The 11,822-nt window shown below is 40.5% G+C and overlaps 1 protein-coding gene across 2 annotated transcripts; it reads right to left on the bottom strand.

Moving 5' to 3' along the window:
• Positions 1-15: 15 nt before the first annotated feature.
• Positions 16-11,195, bottom strand: LOC117450373 (uncharacterized). 2 transcript variants are annotated; one of them, XR_011643445.1, is made up of 11 exons: positions 10,801-11,195; positions 8,561-8,639; positions 7,787-8,089; positions 6,934-7,047; positions 6,673-6,787; positions 6,472-6,581; positions 6,107-6,243; positions 4,291-5,972; positions 4,128-4,213; positions 3,946-4,015; positions 16-768 (listed from the first exon to the last, which is right to left on the bottom strand). XR_011643445.1 is itself a non-coding variant. In XM_034088600.2 (11 exons), exons 2-11 carry the CDS (start codon positions 10,881-10,883, stop codon positions 4,007-4,009), a joined length of 2,718 nt encoding a protein of 905 aa, XP_033944491.1. In that variant the 5' UTR covers positions 10,884-10,916; positions 11,116-11,195; the 3' UTR covers positions 3,267-4,006. The 2 variants fall into 2 exon arrangements, 1 of the variants encoding a protein (XP_033944491.1); XM_034088600.2 differs by lacking the exon at positions 16-768 and having other exon boundaries at positions 3,267-4,015; positions 10,801-10,916; positions 11,116-11,195.
• Positions 11,196-11,822: the final 627 nt, after the last annotated feature.

The following is an 11,822-nucleotide window of genomic DNA, read 5'->3' as shown; positions in this document are numbered from 1 at the left end:
GGTTTTAAACAAATAAAGACACACAACACATCTTTGTACTTGCTCAAACTTAGAATATAATATATATACCAATTTACAAAAAAAGAACAAAAGTATAACTTACTAAAGTATCCTAAATTCGTGGATTAAATTAAATGAATCCAGCTGCCCCTCTACGGTGGCTGACAGGTGCACATGCACTACAATGGTCCAACACGCTTCCATTAGGAGAAACGTGATATCGCTTCAGAACCAATGTAAATATAAAAACACAGATGTGTCAAAACACATGCAAATGAAGACTTATAAACAAAATGCTGCAAATAAAAAAAGAGATGCAAATAAAATAAATGCTATAAATACATTTGCAGCATTTCTTTTTTATTGCAGCCTAAATGCACATGTTTCGTGAAGTTGGTGAAGTTGTTTCTTCATTTGCATGTTTTCGCACATTTGTATTTTTTATATATTTGCATTGTTTGTTGCGATGAGAAAAGGCTCAGTCAGGACCCAAATGCACGTCACCAGAACCAGGTCAAGATCAACAAAGGCTTTAAATCAAAGGGGAAAAATACAAGGAAAACACAAAACACTCACTTTGACGATCAAAACAGAGAAACTTGGGGATAAAAAATGCTAAACAAAAAAAAATATATACAAATAACACTAGTCCCTAGCAAGGGATAGCTGGCAGACTTGAGCCGTTTCTCATTTCAAATGTTCCCCTCCTCGACTGGTATCCTCGACTCCTATCCTCGCGTCTTAGTCCCGCCCACAGGAGGAGGGGAGCTGAGGAGAGAGGAGGGGAAGCAGCAGGCGGTTAGAGAAATGAGAACTCCTCTCCTCTGAGCGGTCATCTTAAAGAGACGTCCATTAATGATGACAGAAGGCACAGCAGCCTCTGTCTGATGGACAGATGTGTTCATGATGACTTATATATTTACTTTGATTCATACACAGTGCGGTATAATGAGACAATAACAGGCTACAGATGCGGACATATTTAGGGCTGTGCATCTTCACTGGTCTCACGATTCGATTACGATTATCCTGTCACCGATTCGATATCCCGATGCATCACGATTCATACCAATGCGTTGCATCCTCAATCTTCGATATTACTGCACATGGCTTCTTTTTCATCAATGAATACATGCAGTAAATACATATTAACTCTTTTTTTATTATTTAGAAAGTGCTTCAGAAATCAATAAATATCTTGACATTCATTTATAAACAAAAATAAATCAATTGTATAGCTCTAGCATCCCTATATCTGTGTGTGAAATTGTTCCATCCTCAAAAACAAAAAAATTAATACTTCTGCAGTCGAGCTGCAGCTTCTAGCGACGGTCTTCTGTTAAAAAAAGGACACTGAATGTGGCACAGGCCCGGTTCTACGGGGGTGCATAAGGGTGCATTGCACCCTCAGTTGAGTCGTTATGCACCCTCATTTGAAAAAAGTGGAAAAAAAATTACATATATAATAACAATAATAATAATTGTAATAATAATGACAATAATAAGAAGAATATAGTCAATGATGGACATCAGAAAATGGTTAAAACAACCAGCCCTTATCGCCAGCAGTAACACTGCATCTACTGGTAATAACAGTTCAGATCATGGGGACATTACATTATCCGCGGCCACTGTCGTGGACACTAACGTCCTCCCGCCCGACTCGCCGGCTTTGCCCACCTCGCCCACGGAGGCGGAGCAGCCGCAGCCGTCTTCGTTGCCCCAAACACCACCACCCGTCGGCGGCCCGCAAGTGCCAGAGGACCTCGGCGAAACAGAGCCTGCCCAGGTATATTTAAAAAAGTACCCAACTGGCCTGTACAGTGGGGTAAGGAGCTCATTTTGCTGCTCATGGTTTCAAAACAGAGATTGGCTGGAATATTCATGTAAAAAAGATGCCATCTTCTGCTATGCATGTCGACATTTCGGTTCAAGTACGTCAGATGCCTTCACCACAACTGTACCAGAGTACCAACCGCTGTCTCCTGGTACTCATCTGAGTAACTGTGATTTGTAAAATATTCATAAAGAAAAAGTAAATCTGTTTACAGTTCTGTTTCATATGGGTGTTGAGAGGTATCCATAGATCTCTTCATTTTGCTCTCAAAGTGCACCAGATTGATGCTTTCAACTTCAATATTCGAAATAAAATCTTCCCGGGGGAGCATGCCCCCGGACCCCCCTAGAGGAGGTGAGGACCCCCCCTAGAGGGTGTTAGGTCCTCTGCCCACTTATAAAAATAGCACTTTACCCCTGCACCCTCTCTAATCTCAGATGCACCCCGAGTCATTTTGTTCTAGAACCGGGCCTGATGTGGCATCACTAACATGACTTGAGTCTGAACACAGCAGACAACAGGAGTATTTACAACAGCATATAAAAACAAAAATACTACATGTGGGTGCACACTTACATTCTCAATCAGTGAATAAGTGAATAATAACGTTTCCATCGGTCACTATCAGCCTGTCACTCGTTATTTTCAGGGGGGGCGGGGCTTGGAGGAGACGGTGATCGCGGAAGCTTTTTCCTCCTGCCGTCACAAAGTTTACACCAGTCTATGGTTTACACACGTATTGTCTGAAAATAGCAAGAGGACATTCATACTCTGCAATCCAAGACTTAACTAAATCCACCAAAAACCTGACATGATTGTAACGCGAATATGTGTTAAAAACATAAATCCCTGTGTGTCTGAGCCGCAGCCAAGGAGCTTATTTCATAACTCCACAAACAAACTAAACAAGTTTTACAAATGCCTTATGATTCAGTAACAAACACAGTGTGGTTAGCAAATACAAAACACCATCTACAAACTAATGCATTTAGTTTTGAAAATAAAAACGTATCTAACAAACACATTACATGTTTCTAATAAATCATGTTTCAGAGACAAATTCAGCAAAGATTTTACAAGTACAACACTTTTTATTATTACCTTAGAGTTCTCAGACACTTGGAAAGGGCGGAGTTAGTTATTATCTGTAACCTCACTGCTGCTTTAACATAGAGTTGTTTATAATTTGTTATATAAATGTCTGTGTTGTCAACCAATTAACAAATGTTAAAAGTTCTTCATACATTCTACATTGTTTTGCAGAATGTGCCATTCATTCGGCGTAATGCAATACTCTACAGACGGCACATCTTTCATTCATAAAAGTGTATTCATGCAGCACCTCTGGAATATCTTACTTTTGTTTTCTAGGACACAGCGGTCAGTTTATCGGATTCATATTTTGTTTTTGTACACAAGAGAACAAAGACTTAAACATGTTTAAAATATTTTAATATTCAATTATTACAATTTTGCCGGTGCACAACAAATAAGTTAAAGACTGCAACAAAAAGGACAAAAGATCAAAAGAAAGGTTGAAAGGTTGTAAACAAAGAAATGAATGTCCTCATTACGGACCACAAGGCACGATTAATCAATATTATAAGTGTGGTTTCACATAACAGTATTCCAACAGTAATGTCAAACAGTGGAGCCTTAGAAGGTCCTTGGGTGATTTGGGAAACACTGAACCATTCTCTTTGCTGAGAAGATAACCTTCACAGATATTTTCTGTGACATCCTGTTGTCTTTTGGATATTTTAGTTGGACTGAATTGGTAAATCGACAAACCGCCATCCATCGAGCCGTGCAATTAACACGGCTTTAAATTATACTTCATATTTAGGACCAGATTTGACCTCTTCAGTAGCAACCAATAGGCTTTGGGCAGAGATCCACAGATAAGGTGTAACGCTGTCAAATACAGAGCGACACATTGTTGGTTTTGGTCGGGATATGACGATAAATAATAAAATATACAGCAACTGTCAACATTTCATATTATGATATGAAAAAAAAGTAAGAGTTCAGAGTAAACAAGTGGAATAAAGGGAACCGTCATGTGTACAAAAGGACTCCCCATACAGTACTTATATTCAAGTGTCTACCTTCTCTTTCCATAACAGTTGCTTCACAAAGACACACCCCTTGACCGTGTTATCCATCTTTTCACTCTCCCTTAAGCAAGAAAAACAATTAGGGATTATTTTTGTATTCTACCCGGATTTCAAAATGTATATGTATGAATAGTTATATAATTGTCTTAATCAGGAATAGATGAACAGCATACCTGTTGCTCTGCATCCTGTTGGTACGGGCTCAGGCTAAGAAAGAGATTCTTAAGAACGGAGTGTGCAGTGGATGCTACAGCAGATCCTAAAATATGACACCAAGACCACATGATCAATGGCAAATTATAATGTCACAATACAATGTAAAAGCAGTGTCCTTACCTTTGTGGGGTGAGATGTCAGGCAGCGGCTGATGAGCATGGGTTGAATCGGACACCACGCCACGGACAGGAACCAGCTTCTGCTTCGTAGGCTGATCAACAAGAGCCAAGGGACTGTCTTTATTTTCTACTTTAGGATTAGGAGACGAATTGGGTGATCTTGGAACACGAGCGAGTTCTTTGGCAGCATTTATAACCTGGTGTGGCAGATGTTTCTCTAATTCAGAAGTGCTTTGTTCGGAGTTGGTTTCATTATTAATTGACTGTTGCGGACCAGAGGAAGTCTTTAACTCCTCTGTCTGAGGCTGCGTGCATGGGCTAGGAGCAGCACTGAGGGGGGCAGCACTGAGCGGGGCAGCACTGAGGGGGGCAGCACTGAGGGGGGCAGTAAACAGGCTGAGAAAGGACCTGGCAGGGGCTTTTTCCGTCTCAAGCACATTTTTAACATGATCCCTTGTGCGATCGGCAGACTCTGGGGGGGGAGATTGAGGACAAGAGGACGTTCTTACAGAATGGTCTATGTGCGGCAGAGTGTCAGTGATTGGGCTTGCGAAAAGGCTACGAAAGGGTGTTCTCGGGGTCTTTTTACACCCAACGGCCAAATCAGTGCCGTGTGGCATCTTACTGCTGCACTCGGCTGTGATGGCAGTTGCACGATGCTCCTGCGTGCCACGTTTGAGGCCAGACGGTGTGTTTTGGAAGGGCGGGGGTATCTCAGTGGGTTGTTTGGCTGCAGAATGACGACGGACAGAGTTTGTAGGATCAGTTGTATTAATGGAGCCGGTGACAGGTTGTACTGTAGCAGCAGCAGCTCCACCTTTACATTTGGTGAAGCTTGAAGAGGGAGAAGGCTTTACTGAGGCGTGTGGGTCAACCGTCAGAACAGAGATATGTGGCCTCAGGTGCGTAGGCTGTCTGGGAGTAGTCTTATTAGGGGCTCTTGGCAAAATGCTTCTGTGAGCAGTGCTTCCACCTTCACTCTTACAGTTCACGGAGCTTGTCATATCGGCATGCAGGTGCATGCTCCCTCTCACATCTTTGTTTTCGGAGGACTTCTTTGCCACAGTGACAGAAGTATGCAGCAAGCCCAGCTTGACTTCATGAGCAGTTCTGGGGTTCAGAGATTCTTGCCGACAGTCACTTTGCTTCGTGTAGTCCCTGTAGGCCGGAGTAAGACTCGGGCAGGTCTTGGAAACCAGGCCAGTGTGCACTTTGAGGCTCTTGAACATTTCAGATGTGTTCACTTCATTTCTTGTATTTTCTGAATACAAGACCTTGTTATTTGGAGTTTCTGAGCTTAGCAGAGGATAAGCGATCTCATCACCTTCGGTTGGGGTGTAGGATACAGTTTGGACAATAGGAAGGGTTGATTTAAAGGACCTGAGAACAGCATTCACAGAGTAAGGCACTTCCTTTGGGTTTGCAGAGCCTGAAGTGCCAAATTCTTCACATCCAGGAGTGGTAAAGAGGCGAGGGAAAGGTTTGAACAGTTGAGGTCCAAGAACGGCTTCCACTGAATAACAGACTGGTTCCTCAGGATTAAGATGACTTGACTGGGGGGGTTGATGTTGGGCCTCTTCCGGTGCACGTGGTGGGACAGCTGCCTCGTCGGTCAGTGCTTCAGTCGCACATAGCGTGGCTTCCTTCTCGGTACTGGCTTCTGCGCTGTTGTAAAAGACAGGCCTGGAAAGAAAAAACATCAGCAAACCAGCAGCTAAATGTTCATTTGATCGGTTGATTAGATACATTTCTGTGCAGGAAGTACACCGATTTATTAACAGAATCTAAAGGACATGGTCGAGCTTGTATGTGCATACCTGAGTGGTTGCAGGGGTATATCGGGGGTCTTGTCTGCTTCTATCATTTCTGACTCATCTGTGTTCTCTGGCTGTCGCAAAGACGCCTGTTCAGATTGTTTTGTTAGTTCGATGAGGTCCTTTTCCTTTTGTAATGCCTGTCGTGAGAAGAAACAAAAACACACATCAGTCTGCAGCACAAAGCAATCTCCATATGGAACCATTTAAGAACACTGTGTGAGTCCCCTGTCCATAATACACATTAACAATACTTTGAATGCATTTCTTTATAGCACAGTAGTTTAAAGTGCTATATTATAAAAATAATTAGGATTGTTTATGAGTGATTTTTACTTTTTTAAGGGGCTTCATAATGAATTACACACCTCATCCAACAGTTTGGTTGTGATGTCATTAAGAGGCTCATGGGAGAACTTGCAGTCTGCTCCTTTAGAACAGTGTCCTCGTCTGTGGAAGAACTTGCAGGGGAAGGACTGTGCAGCTTAGTAAAGGAAATGTGAAATATTAAACAGATAGCAGTACGATATATTATACGTTGGACAGATTATTGCTCAACCAAAGGATATCATGCATGTATGGGCAGCTCTCTCCTTTTTGGCAGAATCCTATAATGTAGAATTTGCACACTTCTTTGACGAGATCATTGTAACCCTTAATGTGTTCCAGCTGACAGGTGTCCTCCTGTGTGCAGTAAAGGGAAGGACATTGCAGTAAATATTATAAGGGCAACCAATAAAGTCCAGAGGAATTTGCCATCTTCTGCAAGTCATTTTTGTATCTGACCAATCAAAATGTGTATATTTGTGTACAGAGTCAACATAACCTGCCTTGATGCACCTTCCCCAGAGGAAATGTCGACACACTAAGCGCCCGTTCACCAGCATAGCATTCTGGTCCTTGAACTCCTCAGTCATGAACCTCGGACGTTGCACTTGGACCTCCTGAGAGGGAAGATGAGTGTTCCAACAAGATTATAGTACATATGTTGCCAAGGGAACATAATTGCCTCCCTAACATACTTTAATTATTGTTTTTATACGTTATTCTATTCTATTATTTTATCTGAGCTTGAATTGCAACATTGCCTTGTGTTGAAATGTACGGTATTAATATACTTGCCTTGCCTTTGAATTGGCATGTTGAGCTTTTGTTAGAAGAAGTTAGTTAATAACTTACATTTGGTGGATTGTTTGTCTAAATTAGAAGTGTCTCACATATGAAGTTGCTTTAGAGGACTTCCATCAGTATACAAATAATTAGAAATGTTAGACCTCTTCCAACAGCACGGGTTTTTGATTTATAAAGAAAGTTTAGTGTTATTATAATGGGACCTGGTTTGTGGGACTTTGCATGCCCTCAGGCTTTTGTGTCACATCTGGTAACCTTTCAATTCAATTAAAATGTGGGCAGTTCGAAAGCTATTTATTAATACATTGTTTTGTGTAAATTGCTGAGTGTTGGAGATATCAGCCGAGAGATGTCTTCCTTCTCACATCCATGAGGAGATGCTTCATTCTGCAGAATGATACGTTGGGCAGTTGAGTCTCAAATCTACTACTACAGGTAAGAGGGAAAATATGGATTGTGGGATGTAAGCAGGGGCTGAATGCAATTCAAGCAGCTTCAGGTGACAGGCTGGTGATGGATACAATCTATCTTGATGGCCACAGTCAAGCTTACCTGCTTATTGCTTTTATATTTACGGTCTCCTCTACCTCTTCCCCAGGCAGGTCTAGACTGATGGCCCCCACCTCTGTTAGCAGGGGTCCATCTGTCCCTCTGCTGATGCTGATTTATCTGCCTCCCCGGGTTCTGCTGCTGCTGGGTCCCATTATGGTTATTTTTAGTTCTGTATTTCTGACCCTTGGTGATTGTGTGTTCACTCTGAGTGTTTTGCATATGGTGGTGCATGGCCTTGACGCCTCCGCCTCTGAAGGATGATGCATTATTGCCTCTGGTTGTCTGGGCTTGGTGAAATTGCTTCTGTGGAAAGAAAATGCCAAAATATTATAAGGGTTAATATTTTAAGATTATTCAAAACTTCAAACTGCTCCGGTTAATGAGCAGCTGTATGATTGTCCAACACTGGGAGGTGTTAATATTATTTAGTTCTGTACACAATGTCAGTAAAGGAACACTGAATAAAGTGGTCTGAATTATTCAACTTTTACATCCATTTTTTACATTTAATTTAGAAACAAATCCCTTATATAAAAGTAAACCTAGATTTAGTTTACGTCGTAATGGGTTTCTTGATATAAACCATAAAAATTAGGATTTTTTTGTAACTTTCCAGCATAATAGAAAAATACTATTTCTTCAATTTTTATAAATGCAACTCATCTTATTGATTCAATGCAGACATCTTTTGTTTTTACTTTTCACTTAACATTTGCTTGAAAGAAAAGAAAATCTACAAACTTCTAAAAATTATATAGTTCAAGTTCATCTGACCTTTTTATTGGGGCCAGTCTGCTCACTCTGGGCTTTCCTCTTTCTTGCATTGCCTCGTTTTCCATTCTCAGGCTCGTTCCTGTAAAAAACAAAATCAGTTTCTTATCAAGCTCCACATTTGTGGCATCAGCTTCCAGTTTGTGTTCGGGCGGCAGACACCCTATCCGTTTTTAAGAGTGCGCTTAAGACCTTCCTTTTTGATAAAGTTTATAGTTAGGGCTGATTAGATTCAGCCCCTAGTTTTGCTGATATAGGCTTAGTTTGTCGGGGGACACCTTACTTCTTCCTTCTCTCTGTCTATACCTGTGTACTCTCATGTTCCGATTAACCCAGCTTCCCCAAATGTCTTTCTTTTTGGTGTCTATCTACGCCGGGATCCGGAGTCATGGATGATCCTGCGGTCCTGTGTCCTGCATCGCGAGCCCTGGATCGTGAGTCGTGGCTGTGGTCCTGGATCATCGGTCCTGGATGGATATCCTCGTGGATTCATCTTCCTATTATACACACATGCATTTCCAAACATTTGGACTACCTATGTTGCAAATGTATTATCTTTTCAATGTACACACGGCATCTATTGCACGTCTGTCCGTCCTGGGAGAGGGATCCCTCCTCTGTTGCTCTCCCTGAGGTTTCTCCCATGTTCCCTTTAAACTGTGGGTTTTCTCCGGAAGTGTTTCCTTGTACGATGTGAGGGTCTAAGGACAGAGGGTGTCGTATTGTCATACTGATATTCTGTACACACTGTGAAGACCACTGAGACAAATGTAACATTTGTGATATTGGGCTATATAAATAAACATTGTTTGATTGATTGTAATAAGTATGTAGATTTAGGCCATTAAAATCATAGATATATATAAACACTAGATGACTCACCCGCGCTGCTGGCCAATGGAGACAGACGTTGCCACATGGCCGCCATCTTGCCACAGGCAGCTCGCTCATTCATAACATTGGGTGTTTCTCAATCGCGAGTACGCTTGCTTGGTAGCACATGTCTGCCGAGCATCTTGCTTCAGAAGCGAGGCAAGAATACTTCCTGACATTTGGAAAACAAAGAGTGGGACAGGCGAGCAAGTGTGCGTCATATGATAGGCCCCGCCTTACATTTTCCGCCACAGATTTGGGGAAATCGGTCCGTGCGCAAATCATCAAAACAGCTTTATCTATTTAATATAGGTGTAACAAATAAAGTAAGAAATCATTCCAATGTGTACTATATTGTATTTAAAAGGGGAGTGATTAGTAAAATATGGATAAATAGAAAGAAAGAATGCTAACTAGGTAACATAAGATAAGAATACACAAGTTTAAATGATTTGTTATTTGTTGTGATCATATTCTAAAGATGTTTGGATTATTGAAAAGTATACAGCTCCCTTTCATTTGAGTGTTGAGAGCTGTATCCATAAATTCATTTTGTGCTCAAAGTGCACCAGATTGATGCATTTCACTTCAACATTTTAAAAAAATGTGCATGCCCCCGGACCCCCCTAGAGGATGTGAGGACCTCCCCCCCAGAGGATGTGAAGTCCACCCCCAAATAAAGCAGGTTACATTATAATTAAATTGAATACATTTTATTTTAGTTAACACTGAAAACGGGCCCAAACAGCACACAAAGGTTAAAGGTAAGCATTTAATAATGTTAAAATGTGCTAAATATATACAAAAAAAAGAGGAGTAAAAGTAGCTCACGACTTGTTTTATTTTTTGAAAGTAGCTCTCATCCTAAAAAAGGTTGGAGACCCCTGCTCTAAACGAAGTACGCCGGGCTCGGTAGATTTCCGAGTATGCTGGAGATTGGAACAGTACTTTGGCGGCACTCGATGACGTAGTATGCTTGAAATAGTGGCTCTGCAGCAGCTTTACTACCGATTGAGAAACACCCATTATGTCTATGGTGCACTATTGAAATAACCGTAGATTGCTCAATTTTCAAACGGTTTAGTTTGTTATAAACATCAAAGATGTAGTTATGATACAGCATACTTAATCGTGAACTTTTTCTTTTCAACATGTCTTGTTGTCTCCTGTATCATAGCCATGCCAATAACGTTTATTATAAACCAAACCGTTTGTAAATCAGTCAAGATTTCAGCGAGTTAAAGGTGGGGTAGGTAAGTTTGACTCCCCCTTGAGCCATCTATTGTTTATATAGATCTATGATTAAAACCATCTGCGTCCTTAAAAACATATCGAAGCTAAAGGCTAACTATCGTTTCAAATCCAAATACCTGTGAGCAAAGTTTTGCTGAGCAGGGCTCTTGTCATCCTCTTCCACAGCAGAGAGTCTCGAGAACAGGTTTGCGAAAGCCATTTTATTTTGCTCGTCATAAGATAGTTGTGTCTTCTTGTGGAAATAGTTAAATGGAAAACATAACCGAGGTTATCGCCATCTGGTCAGGAGATATGGAAGGAAAAACTAACTTGCGCCCATAAAATAATAAAACAAAATGAAGCTTTGCTAGTCTTTGACATTTGGTGTCCCAAATAACGTTTATGTTCAGGCCTAACGTGTCAAATATATTCAAGTTTAGTGAATGAATTACCACTCATGCCATCACTCAATCGTCCCGTGGAGCATCTTTCACCTCTACTTCCGTGTTTTCTACTGACGTCACGGACTCAGCTCTTCTTCTTCTTTGTATTCGGCAGACTGTACAATGCAATGGTGTATTGCTGCCCTCTATGGCTACTGTTGGTTAATTTATCATTTTAACGAACCTATTTTCACCATATTTATATTGATCTAATATAGAGTGTATATATATATATATATATATATATATATATATACACTCTATATATAAATATAATATAAATATGGTGAAAATATATATATATATATATCATTTTAACGAACCTATTTTCACCATATTTATATTGATCTAATATAGAGTGTATATATATATATATATATATACACTCTATATTAGATACATATACATATGGTGAAAATAGGTTCGTTAAAATGATATATATATATATATATATAACATCAGTTTCTTAATTTTAGTCCAATGATCGGGTTAAGTAGTTTGCACAGAGTTGCTTTTGGCTTTTAACAGCTTCCTCCTTTGAAAATGGATGAGGACATTTCTTACTTCCCAGATTCTACTCACTCACATTAGTCATCAAGGTGATCAAATGTCTTTTTGCACTCCCTAGTCTTTTTTGTTTCCCATTTATTCCGCCACTACAACTTTTCTGAGGGGCCATATGACAGTTTCCTGTGCAGCAGTATATTTTTGGAAAA

This window comes from Pseudochaenichthys georgianus, chromosome 1 (genome assembly GCF_902827115.2).
Source record: "Pseudochaenichthys georgianus chromosome 1, fPseGeo1.2, whole genome shotgun sequence".
NCBI classification, from domain to species: domain Eukaryota; kingdom Metazoa; phylum Chordata; class Actinopteri; order Perciformes; family Channichthyidae; genus Pseudochaenichthys; species Pseudochaenichthys georgianus.
The sequence above is the reverse complement of the archived record's forward strand: the minus strand, read 5'-3'. Positions and strand labels throughout refer to the sequence as shown.

Bases quoted from the DNA above. Each gene is read 5' to 3' on its own strand.
- LOC117450373 (XM_034088600.2), bottom strand. From the start codon at position 10,883: ATGGCTTTCGCAAACCTGTTCTCGAGACTCTCTGCTGTGGAAGAGGAT. The intron at 8,090-8,560 runs GTCAGATGAACT...TTCTTTCCACAG, and splicing joins AGACTGGCCCCAATAAAAAG to AAGCAATTTCACCAAGCCCA. The intron at 4,214-4,290 runs GTAAGGACACTG...GTCATATTTTAG, and splicing joins TGACATCTCACCCCACAAAG to GATCTGCTGTAGCATCCACT.